The sequence below is a fragment of the Agelaius phoeniceus genome, chromosome Z (assembly GCF_051311805.1).
Source record: "Agelaius phoeniceus isolate bAgePho1 chromosome Z, bAgePho1.hap1, whole genome shotgun sequence".
Lineage (NCBI taxonomy): Eukaryota > Metazoa > Chordata > Aves > Passeriformes > Icteridae > Agelaius > Agelaius phoeniceus.
Genome location: NC_135303.1, coordinates 42,382,238 through 42,410,132, shown reverse-complemented (window position 1 = coordinate 42,410,132; position 27,895 = coordinate 42,382,238). Strand labels below are relative to the sequence as shown.

Below are 27,895 nucleotides of genomic sequence, written 5' to 3'. Positions count from 1 at the left end.
AAGTTTCACTCAAGGTATCAGATGTACATGCAAGCAGCTTATTAGTTCAATCACTGCACCTCTTTCCAAAAGTAGACATTTTCAGGAAAATGTCCTGTTACCTTTGAGGATTATTTGCAGGTAGAAGAAGATATTTCCATTTTTCTTTAATTAAAATGAAGACTATTCATATTTTTACCTCTTAAGCCCCTAGTTATGACTATAGAAAGCACAAGTGATCAGTACTAAACAATATTAGAAAGACCTAGACCCTAGCCAACTCACTAAAGCCAACAAAAAGCCTAATTCCTTTAAAAAACAAGGCTGAGTTTAGCATGTAATACATATACCTAGTGAGCATTCAAGAAATGAACAGGAATCACACGAACACTACAAAAATCTTGCCTTATTTGTTTCCTTGCTGGAAGGGATTCGGGCCAGTAAGTTCTCAACAAGTTGCAGCTTTGTAAATCCTGTTCCTTCATTGGGGATTGGCAAGGGGCCATTCCTGCCAATCTCTCCAAGAGCCATACAAGCACCCACCACAAGGAAGGGAGAGGTACTGTCCAAAAAAGAACCTACAGGGAAAAGCAAACCAGGATGACTCAGATTTTGTATTATTATTTAGCAGTGGACAGACACTTGCATTTTACCCATGCAAGAAGCAAAGCATTAATCTCCTCTACAGTTGGTAGGAAGGATTATGTTAGAAAAAAATGGGAGTGAAAGGAGACATTGAGAGGAATCTAGGCAATAATATAACTCCTGATTGTACTCTGTTGGTTTGCAAGTTACGAAGTCCACCTAGGTTTTGCTGAAATGTCCATACATCTAATCAGATTATATTCTTACAAGCTGTAAATTCTATCACAAAAATTGAACTCAACATTACTCTATGGGCTGAGCATCTCAGAAAAATACTCAGCCTGGGGTGGACTAAAAAAATAACTGTTACAATGCAGCAAAGTCTTAGGCAGGAAGTTACCTATTGTCTCTGTTGTCGACTTTATAAGTTGTTCTTGTTCCGGCATGACTGAAGTGTTTGGCTGTTCTATGTCATGTAGCTCCATTGTTCTGATTTTCCCTTTGGCCAAGTACCTTCCTACTGTAAATCCCAAAGCCAACAAGGATCCATGTTGGACCTCCGGGCTCTACAGACAATACCAACAGTGCAAAAAATATAATTTTCAAAGTAAGTAACACTTTGCACAAAGCACTGATTTAAAAACACATATGGACAAGCCAGAAAGTGCCCTGAAAAATGCAGAGCTCTAACACATAATAGAACAATAGAGAGTTTGATATTGTTAGTGCTCTCTGATGGATGGAGTTCTTTAAGATTCATTAACAAAACTTAAAAAAGATCTAGGAGGCAAATTAGACAGATTAGAAATTTATCACCAGCACTCACATTCCTAAAGACACCCTTTGGTAGCTAGACTTAAAAAAAAAACCCCAAACTACATTGTCTCTGCTTAAAAAACAGACTGTATTCAGACTAGGGGACAAAATGTACTCTGGTAAAAAGCAGTCCAGGGTAATCACTCTACATCTGCTCTACATGGCTAAGAATGAGTTCGGACCTGGCCTATGCTGAAGGCAGTGCTTCTATAGCTTGGGAGGCCACAAATTGTGAAATCTAATCAACACAAGTAAATGTCAAGAATACCAGTTTTTCCAATGTTGATTTGGTGCTGGAACTGTTTAATGACCATGTTTATTCCTGTAACTGAACTCTAGCAAAAGGATTTTGTGGAGAAACAAGGCTGTGAGACTCAAATGCTACCTAACTGGAAAAAAAACAAACCAAAGGGAGGGGTGCAGGAGCTTAAGCTTGGATTAGCTCATTCCTCTTGTTTCTTAACACTACAAATGTTGCACTGGTGCAATTGTGGTGCCACAACAGGATCCTCAACCTAGCCTGGCCACCAGGAACTGTTCCTTGATCTGGTCTCACTGCAGCAAGCCAGCAGAAGATGGATTCTTCCTCTATCTCCACTTTAGTTATCCATTCCCACTGCAGTCCTTACTGAGACACTAGGATCACCACCACTGCTAGGTGTACAAATTCAAGTGGTTTTGTACAGTAGCAGCAAGTCAGAGCTCTACCTGACTCAGACTCACAAAGGCATGGGAACACCCTGCTTTTTTTTTTCTTTCATGGTTCACATGGGTGAGTGGGGCTGAAAGCAGTGGGGGGTTGGGACCCATCTACACTGACTTCATGACTGCAGGAGCTGTGCCCTACACAAAACTGAGCAATGACATGGCTTAGGCTCACACGCAGAGCTTTCACAGATTCAAAATAAATTACGTTTGCTAACTACAACATAAAGCAATCAGCACTTCTCGTCAGCCTGTTACCTGCAATGTAAAATGGTGGCCCTTTAAGTCCATTAGAGAGACTGACACAAAACCATTTTGGGGAAACACAACCTGGAAATACTACTGCTTTCCGTCCCATGCAGGATTCAAGACACACCAGCAGAGAAACCAGACCAATTTGTTTTCAGGATTCCTTTTCCATGCTTGCAGTGGCAAAATGGAGAAATAAGGATAAAGGAGCTGCTGGAGAAGGGAAGACAGGAAAACCCAGCATATACAGACACAGCTGTGGAGGCCTGCTGAGCAGTCCATGCGGGGCAAGAGAGAAGAAGGCATAGCCCTAACACAGCACAAGATCCTGAGGTGGTGAGGACCCAGTAGGTGACTATGGCTCAGGAGGGAAGAGCTGAACATTTAATAAATTAAAAATTTTCTTGACTCTGTGAGTACTCAGGAAAAAGGAACAGGTAAACAGTTTGAATTAGGTAGTGTGATCCATTACCACTCAATGGGATGTGGCTATTTAGCTGGCTAAAAGTGGTTAAATACATGATGGTGCTTTGCTTGGGATGTGCCTCCATGAAATCCTCCTACTGACCTTAACAGCTTCAGGTATTAATTTATTGAAAGATCTGTTGCACTCACCTACAACAAAAATCCTTTCTCACCATCCAACTGGAAGCCAGTTAGTTAATTTTACATCCAGATTAAGGTTAATACATCCTGGACACATGGTGAGATTCAAATATCCTACCAGTTACATGACATGAGAAAAAACAAGAAGCAGACAAAGGAAGGTAGTTACATGGCTGTCTTTTGTCATCTTGATCAGCTGCTCCAAGGATGCCCTAAGCTCATCTCCAGACATGGTAGACAGCACTACAGAATAAAACAGGGCTGCAAGCTCACGCATTTCCTCTTTGTTAGTGTTCATCAAGTTCTGTGGGAGTTTAAAAAAAAAAAAGCAAGTCATAAAATATAGAAGCAGCTTCTTACCCAGTCTGTTCATAAAGACCTTCAATATACAAAGACAATTGTCATGGAGATACATAAACAGTTCTTAATTCAAAAAGCACACTTTAAACCAAGAGCATTATCACTTAATAAGAAACATAGTCCTCAATTCAACAAAGCATTCATTACACACTGAGCGCTTTGGTGAAAGAAGACCACTAGTCATAACAGGGCCACCCACCAGTTCTGTGTCAAAACCATGCACATCGAATTCTTGGCTGAGTTTTGTCTTTAGCTAAGAGCTTCCAGGTTTTGCATTCATACTGTGCTAAAAAAACCCATACCCTAAATCACTACTCTTTCCCTGAGCTGCTGGAGGCTACCATGCCCTTCTTATTAATCAAAGGGAATTTCAAAGCCTCAAGAGGGTTAACCATTCAAATGCAACAAAAAAAAAGTGTCAGGAAATCACAGTTCTAAAAGCAAAATTACCCAATTTGAGATCTTGTATTGTCCAAATAAGTTATTAAAATTTAAATTTTGGAAGCTTTGGGTAATTTGTTAAGACATAACCTTACCTCTACTACCAGCAATTTGATGTATAATGCAACACACTCCCATGAAAAATTCATACCCAAATCTTTGAGTGCCTTGGGCTACCACAAAGAAACCAAAATGAGCCCACGCAAACAAACAAGAAATAATCCTTCAGGGTCATGAAATGTATTGTTAACTTCAACATAGCATCAGATCATATATCTGACTTCTAACAAACCCCTCAAACTGTTTGTTTCATTTGACAAGGGAAAACCACATGAAATACGATTTACAACACTATTTCTGAAATTCAGTACTATCAATAACTACCTCTAGAAGCTTAATTCTGCAAATGGACACTAGGCCAAGGACAATGAAAAGTTTCCTACAAATGATGAGGAATACTGAAAAGGGCAATGTTTTTAAGTGTTCTCCTGGGCAATTCATACCTGCATGTAAATGAGAAGTAATAACCTGCATACAGCGCAATGCAGCACAGATATCATGAGGAGAAACTATTAGAACACATTCTAGTGTTTTTTAATATTTGACTAAGTATTTGTTTCTGCCAGATTGCCCCAGTGAAAGCAATGGCAACCTGTAAGACCTTCAAAATTCCTAGGTGTTTGAGGCAAATAATGAAAAAGCAGAGAGCTGCCTGAGGAAAGAATCCAGGGAACACAGATTTCCCTTTGGCTTATTCCCAAGCAGACTCCAGTGTAAGGGGTTTCTTTTGTCTGGGGTTAATAAATAGAAAAAAAACATCTCCAGAGGAAGGTCCCTGAAACAACTAGGGATGTAACTAATCTCATAATCCAAGAAGTCATTTACATCTTCCCACTGAAAACATTCACTCTGTCAAAAATGTGCAGAATGTTGTCTTCAGTTTTCTTCTGCAGAGAAAAAAATGGATGACTATACCTAGGATAGCTGACAGACTACCTAGAACACGTAAGTGAATGAACGAAAACAGTAATGTAGAAGAACCAAAAAATCATTTTCCCCATCCTGGCACATCAACATTTCATGAGGTGCTGACTATGAGTAGAAATACCAGATTTCAAATCAAATGCATGTTTGGAAATAATACTCTGTTTCATCATGGGAAATGTGCCAGATTTTACTAATGCCAAATTCCATCCATCCCCCAGAAAAACACCAAAAAAGGGGTTTTCACAATACCTTAATCCAATCCATTTTGTCTACAAATCTGGCAGCTAGTTTTTCTGGATACACTGAAACAACTTCTAGAAGACAATACATGACTGGCAAACCTAAACAATGATTAAAGAAGGACGTTATTAAATAGCTCTAGTATTTACAACAATGTAACATTCAGTGCTAAAAAGAGGTAAAGATGTATCAGGCATTTCAGGCATTTATTTGTAAATCACTAGTAATAACAAACAATACAGAATAATAAGGTATATTTCTCAGACATATTAGGATTCTAATAAAAGCAAACAGTCTAGTAGCAAATAGTTCAAAATGCATTCAAATTTTAGACTACACTTGTGGTAGATAGGCTATTATCAGAGTGAGGAAGACCCAACATTCTCTGGTGAAGAAGCTGTTATATACAACGGCTTCACAATTTTACACAACTTATTTTATTATGTCAACTGATGCTACAATTTTACAGTTATGATTTCTCCCACCTACAAAACAGCACAGAAGAAAACAAGTTTAAATGAAATAGTATATAGTCTGTGTTTCAACTCTATGATTGCTGAAGCCAAGTTCAAAAAACAAGACAACTCATTTCTAGTAGGAGACGCTTATTTCTTCAGGATACTGCTGCACACAGTTTCTTACCTCCAACACCAGCTAAGAGCTGCTGAAGAAGGCCAATATATATATGTACAGGGTTGGTTTCTGCACTTTTTGAAGAGGAGGAGGAGGAGGAGGAAGAGAAAGGTAAGTGGTTGCCAGACATGAGGTTTCTTATGTAACGTCCAATGGCTGGAGCATGATCTTGCATATCTGCCAAGCTCTGTGAGGTTGGCACCACACCGGCACTGTGAGCAAGACACATCCGCAGATACAGAACTATCTAAGTAGAGAAGATAAAAAACATAGGATCCTGAATGCATAAGCACTTGAAAAACCATGCAGGAAACAAAAGAGCAGAGAATATGCTGTACTCAGTGTAGCCAAAATGGATTTTTTTTTTCTTTTATCAAATATAGGCAGAAAAGTTAGCATAGAGACAGGAACAAATATAAAGTGTAACAAACCTTAGGATCACTTGCCTTACAACCCTACATCACTTCCTAAAGATTAAATCATATGCAGACTTTTGGTTTATCACCAGCTGACGTAATTCCTTGCAGGAGTTCTGTACTCTATACCAATTTGGCATGTGTACAAATGCAACCCGACACATTGCTAATAGAAATCTCACTTCCCATCTCAGTTTGTTTCTACAGATCACTGGATCCTGGGATTCTGTTAGGAAAAATGTCCCAAGGAACATAATGGGACCTCTGCACTCAGAGATACTTCTGTCTGTATCTAATGCTACTCCATTAGAGATGCTGCAGAAAGCAATGGAGCAACCCTCTTGTGAACATTCTTCCCAAACCCCCCATGACAATCTTGTTCGGACTGCCATTTAAGGACAAAGGATGGACAGTTAATCCCAACATGTGTTTCAAAGAATTTTAGAATGTAGGGTGACTTATGGTACCTGTTAGCTTCTTACACTGTCCTCTAGATTAATAGTGGTACACATATCTGAGGAAGTAAAACCAGACAATTACCTCTCCAAATGTGGCAGGATTAAAAGGTAACGCTGCAGTTCCAGTCATATATTTAGCTGGAGTTTTCATTCGGTGAGTGGCCTAAACAACAGAATACATTAAGAGTGGACCATTCAGCCCCATAATAACAGAGATGTTGGAAAGCTCAGTGAAATTTTGCTGATATGAGTGTGTTAATCCTCCACTTAACAACTAAAAATGTGTAACAGCTCTGTAATAAAAAGGGCACAGTGTACTTGATAATACCAGTTCCATCTACTTTACAACTAATTCAGAAAGTGAAAACTCTGAATGCATAAGAGAGAATATCAGGGGAGGCTGAAGGAGTACAACATTTTTTCTTCCTTTCAGGAAACAAAGAAGCACTTAAGAATTTAAAAGCAAAGTACCTCACAAACTTCCAAACTCTGAGCCTCCCCCCTGACAGGCAGCCAGGAAGCTTTAAAATGGCAGCTGTCAGGAGAGGCTGCAGAGCAGCCATGCTTCCCCAGTACTGGGAGGTCGGTGCCCTGTGCTGTGCCAGCCAAGTCTGGGGAGCCTCTCAGACTGAGAGAGACTCAGAGGATCTCTCTACTTGCTATGTGGAAGGCTGCAGCAGCAAGTGAGCAACTCCTATCCATGTAAATGTTAGCTTTCACAAGCAGAAATATGCCAGCAGAAAAACATCCAAACAGGAGTTTTAAGTGACACCCACTGCAAATGTTGCAGAAAAGCAGTATGTATGTATTAAACAGGCAACATGCACATCAATGTGCATGTCAGTCAGGCAGCCTTGTACCTGAGTAAACACACAAAGCAATCACAGAAGAGAATGACCCTAAACATGCCATAATCTTTTGCAATGCTAATTTTAATGACATAAAGAATTATTAAAGAAAACCTGATTTAGTGAACAGACAGCGACTCCCTTGAGGAATGGTTTCCCAGCCATACCCAGCAGACGGGATCCTACTCTTTCATGTGTATTTTTTTTTTAAAAGGAGAGAAGGATCATACTAAATCATTCATTTTTCATCTCAGCCAATTGTGTCAAGTAATGCATACAAACTTCTCAAGCATCTCCAAACGTCACAGATTATTGATAGCATGTGAAAAATCACACTTTGAGATAACCAAACAAATAATTATATTTCTAGAATTTTTTATACATCTTCAGGACACAAAGATCTGAAAAGTGCTCAAAAACATTTTAATTCCCCCACTTTTGTCACTAGTGATTGAACTACACTGATCCATAATTATTTAGCGACATTATGAATGTTAACGAAAACTTTAAAACTAACTACAGGACAACAGAATTTAAGAGTGTTATCTAAAACTGAATCTTGGTTTCCTAATTTTTTTATATCTACTTAAGTAATCAGCATTCTGGACAAAAAAGCAAGTTTTCTGACAGAGCTTCAAATACTTCAGAGTATTAGTAGAGTACAACACCACCAGAGCACATATTTCACAAGAAATCTCTCAGGTGTAAGCATTCTGCTATCACAGATCTCATGCAAAATCACATGTGCTTCAAAATTACATACTTCTGACATTTTTTAAAAGGTAAGCTATCATAAGAAAAAATATTGTCAGTGACTCTCCACATCTCCTTTACTGCTTATAAGCCTAGTACAGCTACTATACACAGAGGTGTGTAACATAGAAAATATTTTAGCCAAATAAAAAGTAGTCTTCTTACACCTTCAGGAACTGTGTTTGTAAAACATGCTGGATTATAACCCTTGAGAACTGGATTCCTCATTCCACATAACAACTGCACAAATTGCAAGAAAGCAAAACATTCCCGTTATTAAAAGATCTGTCTCGCTACTTAACACTTGGATCTCTTGCAATCACTGCCAGCAGAAAGTGATGACGAGTGGTAATCTTGGCAATGAAATACTCTGCATGGTCCTTACTTTGATTTTCACTAATTTTATTCCTTGGGGCAGCTGTAGGAAGCAGACACAGGGAAGGCAAGACCACACCTATCCCATGCCTGACTATCACATATCTATTTGTCATTTATACTGTGTCAGAAGCACTGTACCTTGTCTTGAATGTAATGGACCATTTCAGGGAAGGAAGGCATCTGCTTCCCAGAACTCTCCTTTTCATTTTTTCCAGAAAATGTTCTCAGTACTCGCTGGGCTTCTCCATGTACCTCCTCCCGCCTTTCAGAAAAAAAGATGAGAAACAGACATTATTTGCACAGAACAAAAAGCCTTTAATGAGCAATACGATATGTTGGGAAGCTGGGGGAGAGACAACAGTTTTTAAATGAGATGTGGGGTTTTTTTGGTTGGTTTTTTTTTTTGTTTTTTTGGGGTTTTTTTTGTTTGTTTTTTGTTTTTGAAAGAAAGAGAGAAAAAGATCTTCCACTATAACTTTTAGTATTTGTTTATTTTAGAGACAGGAAAGAAAAAGGGATAGTACTGAGTGCTCTCTGCAAAACTGTCTGGATGAGCTCACTTCTATCCCTCCTACATCCTTCTAGGTTTCACTACCAGTTTCTGGTTCCTACATCCTGGTTTTCCTATCTGCTACTTCTCCCTATCACTTCCTATAGTCAAGCTTCAGCTGCCACCTACTAGGTTTATCATTATCTACTTAACAATAGGTAACTACTCCTGAAACAGTGCTGACACTGCAATGACAGAGCTGGTTGTTGCAGCTAATCTGCTTAGCTTTCCTTAGTTACACAATAGCTGCTTTCATCAAAATTTTAGTAATTAAAGTAAGTTGGGGAAAAAACCCCACCACTTACACTGCAGTAACAGAAAACTGCAGATGAAATGATTACTGTAATTTAAGGAGTCACCTACTCTCCAGCAGAGTGGCAACTCTCAAAACCACATGCTCAACTCTCTGCAAATACAAGCTAAAAATAGACTGACAGAATTTGACAGGAAAAAATAACTTCTAGACACTGTAAAAGTGATTTCAGTTAATGCATTTTTACTTTTGCAATTGCAACTGATCATTAGAATGAAATGCTTTAGTGACTGCAGTTCATCTGAAACAAGAAAAACAATCTCAAGACTGTCACTGAGTAACAGTTCTCCATGAGACTGTTGAGAAGTTTGATTTCCAAATTACCATATTTAATTTTCTTCACGTTATTTATGTGCAAACTTATGAACACACAGATACATGTATTCATACTTAATGCAAATATATGTATATTATACTGAATGCATATACGTGTGTGTACATATGCACATATATGCATGTAGACACATATATATATATACATATACACAAACATACATAAGTATATATGTGAGAAAATAATCTATAAAGGAAAACAACTTACGGGTCTCCTGCAGCTAACAGGAGTAAGTATCTGGAAGGGATATGATCTGGAGGGAACACTGTGCTAGCAAATTTTACGGCCACTTGACGTACTTGAACTTCAGGCTTAAAGGGAAAAATACAAACATATGGTTGAGTCTTAAATGACAGCAGTAATGACTTTCACTCACCACTTGTACGTCATCAGTCATTTTTTTTTTGACCTCTGGTACCAACATGATTCAAAGTTTAGTGATTTTGAGACACTACTGATGCTTACAGTTCATTTAGCACAAGACAGGGCAAAGAAAAGCAAACTTCTCATATATACACAGGTGGGGAATTAAATATTTAATTAAACACATACACGCTTCAGGGAATCATACTAATTCTTGAAAAACTGAACTGCTCCATCCAGGCAGTTTTGAAATGAAACTGACATATATCATCTTGCCACAGAAAACAGAGCTATGCTTAGGAAAGATGGGAAAGAAATACCAGTTTATGGTGGTGATTGTGTCTGTAAGGTACACATTGTCTCAAAAAGGTACTGCCTGGAAATTTAGAGCCCTTGAGCAAAGGAGCTGTCAGGATGAAAATTATCTCTTATACTAGAAATACATACAACCTTCGCAGTCAGACTGGGTACTCATGCAAACACAGAGTATACAACACTCACTCCTTCTGAAAATCCAGACCTCTGGTGTATTCTGAACACAAATAAGGTACTCAAAATATGAGTAAGTCAAGTCTCATTTAGTGTCTCAAGGCTAAGCTCCTGGAGAGGTCCACAGATGCCTTATGTCACATATCACACAGCCTGCTGAAACCCCACTTAGCAGTGAATGATCCTTTCTACCAAACTCTCCATGTCCCACAGTGTTTCAGAAGACTGACCCTGAAGCATTTACTTCTTGAAGTTTTCTAAGGAGAAGACTATGAGAAACATACAATGCAGTTGTAATGGATTTGGTTTTTTGCTAAACAGAACACAAATAGAGAACTGCAGTATTACCTTCCTTGCCCTCACCGAGCCATGTTAAAAATATTTTATCTGAGCATACACACCCTGCCTTCTCCCAGACAGGCCATTCATTCAGTAAGAAAAGGAAGACCTGATCCAGAATTATCTAACGGGAAGTGTCAGGAAACAGGAAGACAATTAATCACTTTTTTTTTAAGGTAAGTGATTTCGACTCCACTGAAAATACCTTTATTAAATAAGAAGCTACAAGAGCTTCCATCAGGGTACGCTGGGCTCCTTCCAAGTTACTATATGCTCCAACCATCATAGACAATGCCTCTTGAATGGCAAGCCTAGTATCAGCATCTTCCTGCAGTAAAAAAACAAAGAGTTTTTCACTTTACAGTGTATAGTGTCAAGAATCTAGCAAAATCAGAAGAAAACAATAATGATTTCCCCAAAGCCCCATCAGCACCCACCTTGCATAGGGCTTCAAAAAACTGCTGTACCAGTGCTATATCCTTGGTAAAAAGCTGAGGCATTCGGCTGAAACAAGATATTTTAATCCATGAAGCTTTTGTTTTATTAAATTGAAATGCTTCACACTTCATTGGTCTTCCCCTCATTCCAAATTTTAAGTGTCAAATAATTAGAGCCAGCACAGACAATTTGCTCTATCTTAGCCATATCCACCATAAAGCAGCACATTCTCCCTCCCTTAACACAGTTTGAAAAGTGAGACATTTTATGGACAACCACTTGGATCACCAGCACATGACTGAACATACCACTTGTCTAGCTTCGTGCACTCTATAGTCTTTGCTGTACATTCCTTAAATTTGTATTTCTGGCAATCCAGAATGCGGAATCATTTCTTAAATTCTGTGCATAATTCATGAGCTGCCATTAATCACTGCTAGAGAAGCTATCAGCTGAAAACATATTTCTTTTTACATCTCTGAAGTTGTCACAAGAAGAACAGTTTTCTCTGCACTGTGCACTCAACTGCAAAATTGGTAGGTGGAATAAAACTTGCTGCTGATAAATTAACTGGTTACTCTGGAGAAGTTGTTCAATGTCCCATTGCTTAAATGATGTTTCAGTTACCTGGAGAGCTTTCCAACTGCTGAATATGCCATTGATAGCAGTTTTGAATCCTTGAATAACAAAACAATAAACAGAATTTAGCAAAACCAGAAATACACACTGGTATATCTTTTATAAATAAACATTTACTTTAAATCCTGTCTTAAAATTGCTCAAGCAGGCTTTCATGGAAAAAGAATCCTAAAATATAAAGTATTTCTATCCAAGAATAAAAACATATAGAAACAAAGGGAGCACACTTTTGTCTAAGAAACAGAGAAACTGCAAATTGTGGCAAAATGCAAATCTCTCTTCTGGTCTCAGCTAACCACATTTTAGTTGAAGAGATACAAGTAAGGAGATTCAGTGAGGATATGAAACAGTAGCAAAGGGGCAGAAACCACTGGCTCTGAACAGCAGCTGTAAACAAAGGAAGCTGTTTGCAAAACGCATCCTGTGGATGACTAATACAGCACATTTATACACAGGGGCTTACTTCCTCTTTTTTCATTCCCTTCTCTATGGCAGGGTGTCCCATGCATTCAAATGCCAACTCAGGCCAGAAGGTCACATTCAAAGGTCAAACAAAGCAGCAAGAAGCTCAAAGCTGCAGAAAAGGTGATCTGCAACATCTGCCCTTTCTATGGTACATGTAGGAGTATCAAGGAGAATTTGACTTTTGAAATGGCCCTGGAAACACCTCATCAGGCCAGACTGGTATTTGCAGTTCTCTTTGGTAAAACCCTTCTCACAGTAATACTATCCCTGGATAAATAGGATGGAATGTATAACAAGCAGGCCTACACAGATGCTTAACACAATGGGATTAACATCCAGAGTTGAGGTCCTTGTGTGCTCCAGAGTAAGGACAGCTAGATACTACTTTGATTTCTCTCTTTATATTACTAACACTATTACTTTCTATAGATTTTGCAATTGGTGCCCAAGCACATATTTTGCAGTGTTACATAAATAAAACAGTTTTACTATATAGCATTTTAAAATATCTGCTTTTCTTCCAACAAAAATTCTTAAAAGGTATTCTCCAGCAACTCTCAAGCAAACACAAAAAAAGATACATCAGTTCCCATCATAAATAAATTTAACTTTTGCTTTTTTGCTTGTATTCACATGAAAAATTATAGTAAAAAATTTTTCATCTTACCTCTTTGTATTCATTGATCAGCTTTGTAAGTCCATTTAAAAGCATTGGGCCTAAGGGCTTTATTTTACTCTCTGGACAACTGCAATTAGAGAAACCAACAAAATATTATCTTTTGCATCCCTGAAAAGGTTCTTCTCTAGTATCACTTCTCTCGACTAGGTTAAGATCAGATATTACAACTTACTGTGTGCAAGCACAGACACACTGAGCTTTCCAGATTAAGTAAAAAAAAAAAACCCTACTTGCCCTGCGTTTTAGTACTCATTGGTTCAGTTATATCTGTATGGAACAAAGTGGCTTCTAGGCAAATGCTAAGAAACACTATGCTCTCTGAACTACTTACATGATACAAATGTGATGTACAAACTGCAAAGACAGACTTCTCAGTTTTGCATTTGTGTTTGCACCGAAGAGTCCATCATACACCACCTGATGAAAAGGAAGGAGCAGATTACAGTGTCTGGCTTCACTTTCAAAGATTTTCATTCCCCCTCTTCTTTAAACACTGTCATCAGTAACAATGCTTCCTTACTCTATGTATTGGAGGAACTGTATCATCAAACTTATTAGGAAGTGTAGCTTTGGAAAATAAGCATCACCTGAATGTTAGCTGGGAACATTTCTGCAGCTTGCCGGGATCGTAGAAGATGAGGAACTATCTTTAATTTAACACGGGTGCTGACTGACTCTCGTTTCATTTCTGGTTTCAGCACAGATCCCTGTCAGAAACAGAGATTAAACAGTGCATCTCTGGACAACAGTAAATTACTTTCTGCTGCAAATCAGAACACACTGGCACAGAGAAAAAAATTATTCAAGTAGCATAAATATTCAGTGAAAGCAGATATCAAAGGAAGTGATAGATTAAAGAAATACAAATATGTTTTTTACTTTTAAAGTAAGACAACTAATATTACTTCTTCAGCAATTAAGAAGATAGACAACTCTGGAGGAAAATCTTACCTCCTTGGTTTTCAGTGGTATATCCCCAAGATACACTTTATACATTTTGTTGATGATAGCAGGATTGTTCCAGTCAATTAAACTGAAGGAAAAAACCATATTGAACAAAAACACGTTATGATTCTGACCTTTGACTACTTCTTAAAATACAGCATTTTGCATCATATTCATATCAGTCCCAAAATTTACATAGAACTTCACAGTTTGACTTCTGACCTCTTTTCCCACAGCCACATAATATATACTCATAAAGAATGCAAACTAATTACACTTTAACAATTTCTGACAACATGATAGCAAGAAATTTGTTAGAAACTTACATGCTTTCTACTCTGCTACTGAAACAAGACATACAGACCATGGTAATCTACCAATTGAATATCAATCAGTAATCTGTGAAACAGCATACATTGCTTATAAAAGACATTTAACATTACATATTGTCCACACAGTTATTTTTCTCTCTGGACATCTTTCTCATTAGAAGGAAAGATAAGACAAGAAGGAGAGACCAGCTTTCTTAATCATGCTTCATCATTTAATAGAATCATCTTCCCTGTCACGACTGAGCCACCTGAACAGACTTCAGCTGCAGAAAGTTTCACATGAAAAATCTGACTCCATGTTAAATACTTCTACAGAAGCCACCTACATATTTCAAAGATGGCCCTATCTTGCTCCAGCCTCCTACATGAGCCAGCAAATCTCCCATTGTCAATGTCTCAGCAAACAGTATCAACAGCCATTACTCTGGCCTCTTGATGAGTTAAAGACAGAAGCATTGTATTTTAGATGATGAGGAGGGGCGAACTGCAGGTGAGCAGAAGCTTCACTAATAACTGACAACAGTGTTTGGCAAACTTTCTGGACTATGATCCATTTCACAATTAGTCTCTTTACTCTCCTAATAAATTAAATGAAAGTATACTTTTCTGGGAATCATTTACTAAAGCCTTATTGACAACTGATAATCCACAGGGGGCAATGTGGAAACCACCACTATTTTTTATGATTTGGTAAGAAAATGGCTCAGAAGTGATACCAAAAACTATCAAACCCACACAGCTAAAGCTGTCAGCTCTGGAGACAAGTGACATTTCCAGCTGCAAAACTGCAAACCACATCATTCCCAGCCCAGTGGGAAGACATGGCAGCTTCACAGATATACAGGCCTTCCTCACCTCCAGCACAGTCTCTCTGGAGCACTACATTCATTGCAATAGCTGTTTCAGGAATACTAACACCATATTTTCCAATCATCCAGACCTTACCTTTGCTTACTCTTTAGTTCAAGGTCTGCTGCAGTGGCAACACTGTGTCTTGTATCACTGGAGGCTACAACCAGGTGTATAACAGCTTCAAGTTCGGGCACTTGCTCAGCCTCAATGAACTTCACTATCCCCAGCTTACACTGTTCAACACCAGGGAAAAGCAGGGTTACTGACAAGAAAGCGGATTTACAATAACTGTAGCACCTCAGCTGTCTCAAATCACAGCTTCTGCTTGCTTAAGGAGAAGTTCACAGGCTCTCCCTCTCTTAGCTTGCCTCCGGTCAAAGTCATCTGCAGCAAGTACTAGCATCACCATTATGGGATACTCTGTTACCACTGCTGAAAAGGGATCCTTCGGAAGTCACTGTTGCAACCTTTCCGGGTAAAACACAAGAGTAGGCTGCAGTCATGGCTGCTTCCCAATCACCTTCCTCCCTGGCTAAATTCCTTAAGGCATCATGCAAAATTCCTTAGTAAATTCCCTCAGGACAACTAAAGACCTGGTCAGAATCAGTTACATATTTTCCCTCCAGCTTTCCATTCCTCCATCTGCAACTGTCCCATTAACATACCCACAATTCAGCACAGACCAGCCCCACAGTTCTAAATACCTGTTCTAGCAGCTCTGGTGTCCATGGACTATCTCCAATAACCCTTTTGGCTGCATAAAAGCTCATCCCGGGAGGTGGCTGAGGGATTCCAGGACCTCCCACATTACTTGATGAAGACCCCTGGGCCGAGGGCACGTTTTGTCGACTTTGAGACTCATTCAATACAAACCTAAGCAGGCACGGAAAGATTTTTATTAGAGCCTTTTCCAATCCACATTACCAGCTGAATTAGATTCTGGAATTGAGAAAGACACATAACTTGTCCAACTTGATTATTTTTCTCTAATTAATCCCATGACTCTAACATAAGATAGAACTTGAGGCTCTGCTGCCAATTATCCCCACATATTCTGCAAGAGCCATAACAATGTCATTGTAAATGAAAACAAACTTCAGTTAGAAAAGGGAAGGGTCCACTGGCATTTCCAGAAAGAGTCCTTAGCTTACAAACCAGAAAAAATTATTTATTTTGTATTAGAAGTAAATACTCATGCTGTACTACATGAAACTCATGTTAAAAGCTCCAATAATATTTGTATGATTTCTATAAAAAATGCAAACCTAACAAGGGAAACAATGAAGCATATGCAACACAAGTGGCAGGAAATATCCTGATGTAAAATAATAAATAAATGAGATACTGTCTTGGAAAATGGCAGTTTTAATACTGGGGAGAGAAGGAAAGCAAAAATAAAAAGAAGTTTACGAAAGAAAATTCGTAAGACCGGCTAGCCCAGTTGCCCTGTGCTCACCTTCATGCTTTTATAAAAGCCACGCCACTGCTCCATGTATCCCTGGAAGACAGCCAAATGGCCTCAAAATTGCACTGCAGAGACCAGCAAGAATTCTTTTGCCCCAGCCAGCCTCCCATTTTGCATTCAGCCCACAGGCAACAAAAAGGTGAACAATCTCAGCAATAGGAATTAATTCCAAGTCTCATTAGTTAAAACTTTAAACACATTCTGAGTTTTAAACCCTACAGTTAAGCTTTCTGGTTGCTTTACTGCAGCAAACTGGTAAGGCTAAATCACAACTGGACAATGATGGACCAAGTTCTAACAAGCATAAATTAGCTGTGAACCACTGCAAACAGCTTGACCTTAGGGAGCAAGACTTCAAGAGACAGACAACTAGAGCCACAAGCTAACTCAAGACACTCTCTAGCACCTTCTAGAAAGAAAATTAAAACCTTCACCTTCTACTTTGAGTGTCTCTGAGTGTTTTCTCAGAGGTCTCTTTCAGACTAAATGATTCTGTGATTTAAAAACTCATGCTTGGCCAGAGTATTAAAGTGTGGAAGGGACTGAAGTCTCACTGGAAAGCCAAGGATTCATCTGCTGAAGCTACAGCCATGGATGAAGCTAAGGGCAATTAACCTGAGCCAACTGAAGAGTGTGAATCATGAGCAGAAGAACAGGCATTTGAAACTCTGTGCTGCAAGATTCTGTATATTCAAATGAAAGGGAAGTGGCCCCCTAATTATTTGATGAAAAGCATGGCCCCCAACAAATGGACATGGAGAAAGACCATGTGCTTGCTATTTTAAATTCATTCCTTCAGGTTAATCCACTCAGGTGAGCAAGAAATATGAGCTCAAATAGATCATGCTGGCACCAATCCTACGAGACTTTTATTGCCAGGAAAAAAATAGAAACACGTTCATCCATCAAAACTATTTCTATTTTTCTTTTTCCAAAGCAAAAGCTCCCCTAGCAATACAAAGACACAAAAAATCCCCAAAAAACAGTTAGTGGGAAAAACATTTTGAGAAAGTATTGATTTTAGACACTAGAAGGTTCCTAACAAGCAGTGATCAGTAAATTCAAGTTGTTCTGTACATTCTTCTTGCTTTCAAAAACAGTGTTCACACTAAGACAACATCACTGCAGTTTGAACATTTTTCACTAGAAGACAGACAGGAGACCAATCATGTTCAAAGGTTCAACTCTGGAAAGCACAAATTTTTAGAGATTATTCTTGCTTATGATCTCAGAACAATAAGCCTTAAAACTCAGCTGCAGAAAGATGGGCACACATTTTTGTCAGGCTTCTCTTTGAAATGGTTGGCTATCTGGTTCTTACAATTATCAACTTCTTTTGTACTTTTCTACTGATTTCCTTTGAGCCAGGAAGTAACAGCACACTTTAAATGTTTTTTCAAGGGTGTAGTTTGTACTGTTTCACACATAAAGAACACATCAATGCTAGAGAAGACTGGTATCAACTCACCCATAAGGCATAAGAAGAACATCCAACATAAAGTCCAAAAGCAGCTGTACAGTCTTTGGTTTTTCAGCAAGATTAAACGGAGAAGCTGCTGCTTTCAGTGGTTCAGCAGGGTATTTCATGTGAAAAAGGGTTGGTATTAGAAGATGCATTAGGCTGAAAAACAATTATATTTACTGCAACCATTTAAAAAAACCATACCTGTTTACTTATAACATACAAGAGAGAAACCTTTTACAACAAACCTGTTCCTTAATAGCAAAAAAAAGAAAATCTTAACAGAAGTGGAACATATTCATAATCCAGTGGCTTCTATTTACCACCTAATGTACTTAAAAATGGAAAGCAGAAGGTAAATTAGGATTTGTCCTTAAAATGGAATATATGTGTCTGCACGCATGCAGACACCTTGAGAGATAAAGTCACTGTCTTTGTCCAGATTTTTGAGTTTCACAATTACGCCACAAAATACAGTATAGGGCTGTCTCATCCTTAAGACCCACTGGCAAATGTATAGCAGTACAGCCGGATTTTCCAAAGCTCTCTTCACTCATGTACTTGCCTTTTCAACACAGAAAAAACACGCTTCAAGTATTTTCACATTAATCTCATGAATGGAACAAGATTTTACTCAAGACCTTTCAATAATATAATTTAAAAATATTTTTACACCATTACTGTATGTAGATTGAATGAAGGCATGATTTTAATGACATTTTGCAATATCAACACAGTTGAAACTCATCTCAGTGTAGGTAAGAACTAGGACCACCCATAGAGATTCTTAGTATATAGCAGGTCCCAACACTCTTTTTTTCACATATTACAACTTACTTAGAACTCCTACTTAGTTGAAACACTACCTCTCAATTTAGAATGGCCAATCTGAGACATCTAGCACTGCTCCTGCAGCTGGTCAGAGGGCATCTACTGAAGGTCTGGCCTTAAGCTGGAAACCAGAACTTGATGAAGATGCATGGGGGATATGGACAGGCATTTCACTTCCATCATAACACGGACCTCTTATCATATAGGGAGTCTGCTGCTGCAGATTCTGTGTATTATTACAGCTTTAGACTGTAACAATTTCTTGTACCACTCAAATAACTGATTTACTGATCCAAATTGTACATGGCAAGAACATCCTAAGTCATGAAGACAGCACTAAGGAAAAGAAATCTTTTAACAACTAATATAAATTATTTCAGTAAACCAATATCAACAAAATTCACTCCAAGACTAAGAAGTCATACCTGTCTTGTTGTGGCTGAGGTTTCCCTTCCATTGCAGTGAGAAGGGTTGGAGCCAATTCACATTGTTTTTCCACAGGCAGACGGGGGTATCCCATCTTAACATAAATTATGGTAAAATTCTAAAGGGGTAGAAAAAGCACATAGTATTGCAGCAATGGAAAAGAAATATGTGTTCCTTGAACTCTTGTTGTATGTTCTGTTACATAATTGGGTATTGGAAATGACATATGTTTTGCAAGACCAATTTCTTAAGTCTAAGACTTATCAGATTGACAACCATTATAGTGGACACTCAGCAAGGACTAGTCAGAGCAGGTCTTGCTGGGCCTCTGCTTTAAAAGGTGGGAAAAAAAAAAATGAAAAAAGCTCTCTCTGGTTTGTCTTTTTCACTGTAAATTTCACCAAATGCAGCTGCAACTAAGCAACAGCTTAAAATAAAGCAAATGTAATGATCTCTCTTACCTATTTCTGAAATAAAATAGAATACAAATATTGAATAAATAAAAAGTCATCAGCATAGACAAAATTTCTCTTAAAAACATTTTCTAAATCACCTCATTTAAAAGCAGCAAATGCAGTTAAAGAGTCCAGTGACAGGACAGCACAGCAGAGCAGTACTGAATACTGGACTATGCTGTTCATCTAAATCCAGCCAAGAACTGCAGAGGCAAGAGTTGTATTCCATGACCTGGCTGAAAGCAGTGCCAAAGAGGAGTGTTGTAGTACACTACATTACTTTGTAGATGACACTTGAGTTAAAATGCTATGAAGCCTTATGATGCAAAGGAATATGCATTGCTGAGATACATGAACAGAAACATCTTTTGACAAGTACAGCCAAATACAGAGTTTGTCAGGTAAGTCTCTAACAAGATGGTTTGTTTTGCTCTACAAGATATATGCACACCAGGAGTCTTGGTCATTTCTAAAAAGTGAATTCCAGATATGCTACTTGCTGAGGACAACCTAAGACTACTTTTATGTATGTCACTGAGTTTAAAGTCTAAATATTTCTCCATACATTTCTAAGATGTCATATTTTTAATTTATGCTACACACAGGACTTAACAGTAAAACGTTACAAAGCACAAAGTTTCCCTATGATTTAATCACTTTTGTTTCAATGATGATTTGCAACAGACCTATCAAAACTTAAATGTAAACTGTCTCATAGTTTTGGAAAAAACATTATAAAACTATTTTCTCTTTTTTAAATTAGATTGAATGAAATAATCTGTGAAAGTTTCACAATCTATAAAATAACTTTTTTTTTCATCTTTCTCAGCTAAAGTCCTGACCCTAAAAGCACATAAAAATACAGGTCTTCATGAGTTCAAAGAGATAAAGATGTTTTAAGTAAAACTCTGATCCTGCAGATATCAGGATAAGGATTGGTAGCTGCTTGCAAAATGCAGCTTTTATCAATGAACAGACCCTTTACAATACAAGCAATGACAATTCATGCAACCATGAAATACCAAGAGTAACTGTCCAATTTGAACAGCAAAATGCTTTATGAAACCAAGTTTCACCCACACCAGACTATAAAACTGAATATTAAAAAAGCTCTTAAAACATCAACCTCATAACAATTACATACTTGCTAGGAAAACTGACAGAGCTAAATACAGGAGCTTTAAAGAATATTCTGCTTGCTAAAGTAAAGCAGCAAACAGTCTTGGAAGAACACTTACAGTGACAAATGACACTGCAGAAGGATCTTGATACTGAACTAGCAGTGTCTCTACCGGCAGCTGAATTTTTGGTCGACTTTTGATGCGCTTATTCAGATGAACCAGCAGCTCCATGACCTGACAGGAAAGAAAAAAAATAAACAAACTTGAAAGAGCCAACATTAATGTTGCTAATTTGGGGTCCAATCATCAACCATAATCCATTAGGCAGGCTTAGTATAAGCAAACCAGGCCTGATCTAACTGATTATTTAATTCGTAAGAAATCAGCAGCCATCATTTATATTATCTTGAAACCATGCCACTGTTAAGACAAATGCAAAAGTCCCAAACCACACCACAATCAATAACATCCATCAACAGAAATAAAAGAAAGGATTACTGAAGATGACCAGTTCTCTCCACAGTTTGGTTACTATCTGTCAAAACTGTCTCTAGCTTGGAAATCTGCACTCCTGCTCTATACTGAGCTGCAGAATAACTCCAATTCACAAAGCAGGCAAAAAAAAATATCCCCACCCATAATACAGTTACCAAATAAGTGTACGAGAACTGTTTGGACTAGAACGTTACGGAACTGAAACCCTTCAAACAAGAGGAGAAGCCAACAGGGGTGCTGTGAATGTCAGGCAGAAGCAATGTACACTCACTCCTGCCTGGGCAGGGAGAGCTCCAGCAGCAATGCCAATAGGAACAGGCAGATGCTCGAGGGGAATGACCCCAGACTCTGACAGACTGCAAAGCAAAACTGGGGCCAGAGTGTGTAGAAACAAGAGAGGTGCACTGTGGTATTCCCTCACAATGAAGACTATCAAGCAGTGAAGTTCAGACCCAGATGGTTTGAACAGTCTTTATTCTCAGAAATTTTCCAAGACCCATCTTGATAAAACCTTCACCTTCATCCTGAACTGAACTTGTAATGGACTGTTTTAAATAGGAGATTGGTCTGGAGACCTTCTAAAGTCCTGAATTATCCCATGATTCTACAATCCCATTGGGTAGTTTCTTAGCATCACCAAAGTGCCAATTGTAAATCTCCTGAAGGAGGTATCGTAACTGAATGAAGAAAATTGAAAAACTACAATTTCTACTCTGGAACCATTATCCATTCTGAGAAATCACACTGAACATCTGCATGTTGCTTGCAAACTTCATTAGGTTCTCAAAAGAGGTGGTGCAAAAAAATGTAAGTGACATTAGATGAAGTCAATTCAGTTCCAGCAAAACCAGTCAGAGCCAGTTCTAGATTCATGTTGACTTCAAACAATTCAAGCCAAAAAGACAAGATGTCCTGTGTTTTCAAGGGATCATTGCCTTGGTCATAATATGCTGTCACTGAAGCCCATAATGGAAATGGCAGAACCGTAAGGATGCTGAGCTGCATATGAGCAGCCTCTTAGACACCATCTTTACATCCATTCCATGACTAGGTCTTAAACAAAATAATGTCCAGCTATAATCCAGAGAAACTGCAGAGCTGACTGCAAACATGTGATCAAAACTTTGTTTATCAGAGAGAAACTAACAAACTAAGTAACACTGACAGCTTCCAAATTTTGCTGCTGTAAATTTATTGCAACAGTTACAAATTCATACTATTTTAGAGAGGAAAAAAATCCTGTCTACACAGATCTCTCTGAGAAAGGGTAGAACTCAAGAATACTTAGAACTCAAGAAAAATGTTCAAATGATCAAGTGCTATAATTGCTTGTATTATAATCATCTGGCAAGAATGAAAATCAAGAGTTTAAACACCTAAAAGGAAGAAGAAATGCATTCTATTTCATTATTCACTCTAATGTAAAAACTATTAACAGCTACCACTACAATACAGCCTTAAATAGGCTTGTGATTTCAAGAGGCCTCTTAAAATTTAATTTTCAAAAGACTAGTCCTCTCCCTTTCCTGAATCTTCCAACACTCCCAAATAACTGGCAATAGATTTCAGGTTAGAGAGAAAAGATCATACAAAAATACCCTAGGAAATTTCACCAGCTGGTTAAATGCCTTTCTTCACACTTTCAAGTACACATGGTAAGCAGGTATTCAGAACACCCCATCTGAGTTGGAGTATCTGTCTTTCAGCACAGTGGAATGGCATGACATCCATGGATCCATGACAAAGCCTCTGGTGTTGAGATGAACCCGAGGTGTTAGAAAGTCTCTTTTTCCCAGCCCCAAGACCGAAGAAGAAGACAGGGTTCCTTGGCTCTCATTCTCAAGGTTGTTTACTTTCTCTTATATAACACACTCTTTCTCCGACCCGCTGAGGTCTGTCTGGCAGGTCAGGTTCAGGCACACTGACTGCCCTCATGGCAGTATTATCTTTTTATGCTAAAAACTACATGTACTTTATTTACAATAATTTTCCAATACCTATCACCTATGTTAGACAGTCTGTCTCTACTCTAAACCAAGCAGAAGATGGAGGCTAAGAAGAAACAGGAGGAAGGACAGGACATGCCCAAATCCCTCCATCTTGCCTCCAGAACCCCCATTATAAAACCCCAAAATTGTACATTTTCACCCAGTGAAAAATTCACTATCATTCTATTCAAACTCTTGTGGCTTGTAATTCTTCACAAAAATTGGTAATTGTTTCCATGAGTTAAAATCAAAGGCACAGGTGTCTTTGACTCCATGCCAAGGTCTCTGAGCTCCCTGCCAGGGTCTCCAGTCCTCCAAGGCAGTCAGAGGAACATCCTGGATTTCGACAGATCCACTTTCATGTAATCACTCTTAGAGACATGTTTTGTGCAGAACTTTGAGAAAAATCTATGCTTCAGTAACTTGCAGGTTCTGAAATCTACTTATAAATGCAGTGACAGTATGATCATTTCCCTATTTCTACAAGACAGAGGACTTATGAAAAACTTCTTTTCCACCACTAACCCCCTACACTTCATCTGCACTCTACTCTAAAACATTCCACTCCACTCCTATTACCAGACCTAAAACCTAATGTAGGAAACTGAATTCCCCTGAAACTGAATGCTGATAGTTACATATTAAATTCCACCTCTAAAACTGCTAGGTCCTTCCTCCTTATGCCTGGTTACAGGCAAAAATCCAATAGTTTTGGTACATATTAAGTAAGGTATCTGAATAAATTTTGTGATAAAGCCGTCTTATGTACCACGGAACTGATTTTTTCAAGTAGGTATGACAGTTCATCTTCAAAATTACTTGGTTCTTGCTCTTATTCCAGTTATCAGTCAAGTGAATGACATCAATGAGTATGGCTTCATGGTATTTTGTGCACAGAAGGCAGCTCGCTTCACATGTGCCCTAAGTCAGGTGGAAGCACAACAGCCCTGGAAGCCAAGGCAACCGTCCCTATGGCAGCAAGCCTTGATCCCAAGCTAACTCGGAGCTAGCTGGCCTCAAGTGGAAACAAATACAGCCTCCACACATCTGCAAAACTCGTGCTGACACAAGCACTAACTGTTTTGTTTAAGCTGTAACAGGTGTAATGAACCACTTCTCTATTACGGTAATGATAAAATTTCCTCAAAGAATAATTTTCTCAACAGAGGACATCCAAGCATAGCAAATCATGATACATCATAGGCATTTCCTTCTCCCTGATCAGGACAATATATCTTTATGGTAAATTGAACCCTTACCTTTTTGCGAACTCCTTCCTGTGTGCTGGACAGCTTGAGGAGAACAGGGGGTAGGAATTTGGAAATAATGTTCTGTAACTGCTCATCTGTTTCTGCATGGCCAAGACGTAAGAACACGCGCTCCAGCTGATCTGCAATTAATTAAAGAAAGAAAACAGAAAAAGAGAAACTGGTTGAAACTCAACATTTCTGTAGCACGAAAACTTTTTCTGAACATCCCCTAATGGACTTAAAAGAAATGCTGTACAATGTCATTAGAGTACTTATATCTCAAAAGCACTCATCACAGATTTTTAACACAAGAAAACAATTCATGGTAGAATCCAGCCCGATGGCTTCTAGTACTAGCCTTCACAAGCACAGAGAGACCTCTCCTAGCAAAGACAAAAACAATTAAGGCTGCCTTTGCATGTACAGTCCACACACCAGAAAACACAAGAAACAATTTAGTGAAAAATCAGTTTTTTTGAAGCTTGAGACAACTGTTCCAGGGTAAATTTGATATGCATAAGTTAGGGTTACAGGAGTATTCATACAACATCTTGACACAGGCTAACCTGTCCAGCACCTGTCCACTGGGGCACTTAGGTCTCCCAGGAAATCTGAACAAATGTTGGCTGAGCCAGTTACTTGCTCGTTATAAGTAGCTGATTTGTTTTCAAAAACACAGCACTATCATCAATAGGAGTAAGAGCACAAGCATGAAAGGTAGGATACACTGTTGTGATCCTACTATCACTCTACAAAGCAGCTGGGGTGTTTCAACTTGCCTTCCTCTGGCCTGCTGATCTACTCCCCGAATCCAGAAAGGAATGAACAAAAAATCATTTCACAAAAACAGATGACAGCAAAATCTTCCATCAATAGCTCAAGCACAAAGGCTGAGGATCATTTGTTTTTATAAAAACAAGGCTGAAAGTCCTTATTTTAATTGCCAGCATGCAGCTGCCCCAACAGCTACACTAGAAGCAAAGTAAAGCTTCCCCAACAACAGTAGCATTCCCAACAGCTGGACCGAGCAGAGTTCTTGTGCACAGGACGAAGAGCATGTTTTTCATCCTGCAGCAATGAAGCCCGGACCCACAGGGAGCAAGGAGACCCAATGCTTTTAAAAGGCTAAAGGTCTTAAGACATCTTACCAATAGGAAATATTTCCCCAAAGACTAATGTAAAGTGACCTACGGTAAGCTGAGATTAGAGGGAGACCAAGGAGAGGCCTCCTTCAGCAGAGGAGAATCATCAAGCTGACTGTAAAGGACTACAGTGGGGAAAAGAAAAAAAAGCACTGGTACAGGGCAGCAGTAAAGACTGAGGTGAATGGATATTGTTAGAACTAAAGTGAAAAAAAGGGATGTTGAAATGCAAATACAGCTCTAACCAGCAAACCTATGATGATTTGGCTTCAGAAGCTTTTACTGTCCTATTTTTAAAACCTGTGCTATTCCTGCATTCATAGCATCATTCCTCCCCTGCTAGATGCAGATTAAACACAAACATACCACTTCCAAAATTTCATTTTCTGCTGAGCAAATATAACAGGCAACTGAACAGACAGAGGACGATGAAATTTTACTGTCAAGGAAACTACTGCCAAAATTCTGCAGAATCTATACAATAAACTGAAGATATGAGTCAATCTCATTTCAGACAGATTTCACAGACCACTCAGGTTGTCAGCTAGTCAATGGCTCTATAACACTTATCTCATGTTTCAATTTTTAAAAAAATCATGATATTTGATTTCTTTTCACCTTCCTTCTTGTGTCATCCTTCCCTCACCCCTCCTGTCCCTCCCTTCACAATGCGCGCCCTATTCAAGAACCTCCTTGGTGTCTCACTACCACACAGGCAGTAAGGGACTACAGAAGTCACATCAAGCAGTTAAAATTACTCTAACAATTAATAAAAACTATAAAATCTTTCTCCTTGGACCTAGAACTCCAGGAGAACACTGTAGATCCATCATTCTCAAGCAAGTCAACTGAGGAACTTTCTCAACATGTTCTTCAATATTGCAACAGATCAAAAAGAAGTGTAAGGAAACACAACTGAAGTTAGTTCTAAAGCTATTTGTTGGTAGTCACTGGACTACACACAGACCTTCTCAAAGGGAGAGAAACTGACCGAGTGCACTTTGCATGTGCTCTCAGGAAATGCAGCAATGCACTGAATTGCAAGCACCTGCCCCACTTTCAGTTTCTTCCATTATTCTCATTTCAAGCAACAACCAGAATTGTGGAAATAATAATATCAAGAGCAAAAATAATAGAAATCAGGAGGGAAAAAAGCTGTCTGTGAGATAAGTTTATTACTTTGCTCATACCTCTGCTGCAAAGTCAGTTAAGCCCTAATACTGTCATCAGATATTCTTCTTTAACCATAATCATAACAAGACTCTTCAGCCAATTCAAGGATACTGGTCACCTGGAAGTAGTTAAGAAACTGGCCAGGAGTTTGTCAGAGTACTCTCTCAAGCTGCTGATGCAGGCTGTATCCATAACAGTGGGACAGGAAAACAAAGAGCTATAAAACCTCCCAAGTATTGTACATCAAACATTTCCTCCATGGTTTTTATTCTACTAACAATTAAGACCATTTCTCAAGCTGACAGCATTCATTACAAGAAAGCATAAACACTCATGATTTAAAGCACCACACTCAATGGCCCAGAAAAGTAATTGTAGATGAAGTATCTGCATCTCAAATGCTGTGTCCTGTCTTCATGTGTGCTGCAGACCTCCTGGCTGGCATGAGGAAAGTGCCTTTCCCTGAATGTCTCTTCACAGCCAGCAAACAGACCTCTATGGACCAGACATCAACAATACAGCTTGCTCGCAACTGGTCTCAAGTCCCCATGTCATGCATTTCCAAAGTTTTAAGTATAGAGCTAAAATCTTCTCCATCTGATTTTACAGCCCCTACTACCAACTGAAAAACTGCACTATTGCAATTTTAGGAGCTTATCTGATAGTAGAAAATAAGTAAAGCGAGATGTCTAACTTGCTTTACTACATACTAAGGGGGATTGGGGGGGGGGGGGGGGCAGAAAGGACAAAAACTGTTTGCAAAAAGCCTGAGCAGCTGGAAATCAATCTTAGAAAAATCATATGTGTGCCACAGCTATGACAGTTAGCATTTTACTATGGATTAAAAAACACAATACAACAAAGAATAAGGTGCTTGAGTAAAAAAATTGGTAAG

General features: G+C 38.7%; 1 protein-coding gene across 3 annotated transcripts in view; it reads right to left on the bottom strand.

The window, feature by feature from the left end:
- ECPAS (Ecm29 proteasome adaptor and scaffold) overlaps positions 1–27,895 on the bottom strand; it is a 58,894-nt gene that overhangs the window by 26,482 nt on the left and 4,517 nt on the right. For 2 of the 3 annotated variants that reach the window (XM_054651590.2, XM_054651589.2), the window contains exons 2-22: positions 24,695–24,825; positions 21,070–21,186; positions 19,376–19,494; positions 18,126–18,278; positions 15,897–16,065; positions 15,286–15,425; positions 14,015–14,096; positions 13,651–13,770; positions 13,395–13,480; positions 13,052–13,130; positions 11,908–11,957; positions 11,280–11,346; positions 11,048–11,170; positions 9,859–9,962; positions 8,593–8,716; positions 6,558–6,638; positions 5,611–5,848; positions 4,978–5,069; positions 3,110–3,244; positions 965–1,130; positions 385–557 (exon numbers count right to left, since the gene is read on the bottom strand). In XM_054651590.2, coding sequence (XP_054507565.2) covers positions 385–557; positions 965–1,130; positions 3,110–3,244; positions 4,978–5,069; positions 5,611–5,848; positions 6,558–6,638; positions 8,593–8,716; positions 9,859–9,962; positions 11,048–11,170; positions 11,280–11,346; positions 11,908–11,957; positions 13,052–13,130; positions 13,395–13,480; positions 13,651–13,770; positions 14,015–14,096; positions 15,286–15,425; positions 15,897–16,065; positions 18,126–18,278; positions 19,376–19,494; positions 21,070–21,186; positions 24,695–24,825 — 2,549 coding nt within the window. Of the gene's footprint in view, positions 1–384; positions 558–964; positions 1,131–3,109; positions 3,245–4,977; positions 5,070–5,610; positions 5,849–6,557; positions 6,639–8,592; positions 8,717–9,858; positions 9,963–11,047; positions 11,171–11,279; positions 11,347–11,907; positions 11,958–13,051; positions 13,131–13,394; positions 13,481–13,650; positions 13,771–14,014; positions 14,097–15,285; positions 15,426–15,896; positions 16,066–18,125; positions 18,279–19,375; positions 19,495–21,069; positions 21,189–24,694; positions 24,826–27,895 lie in introns of those variants that run through there. The other variant, XM_077171427.1, reaches the window with a different exon arrangement.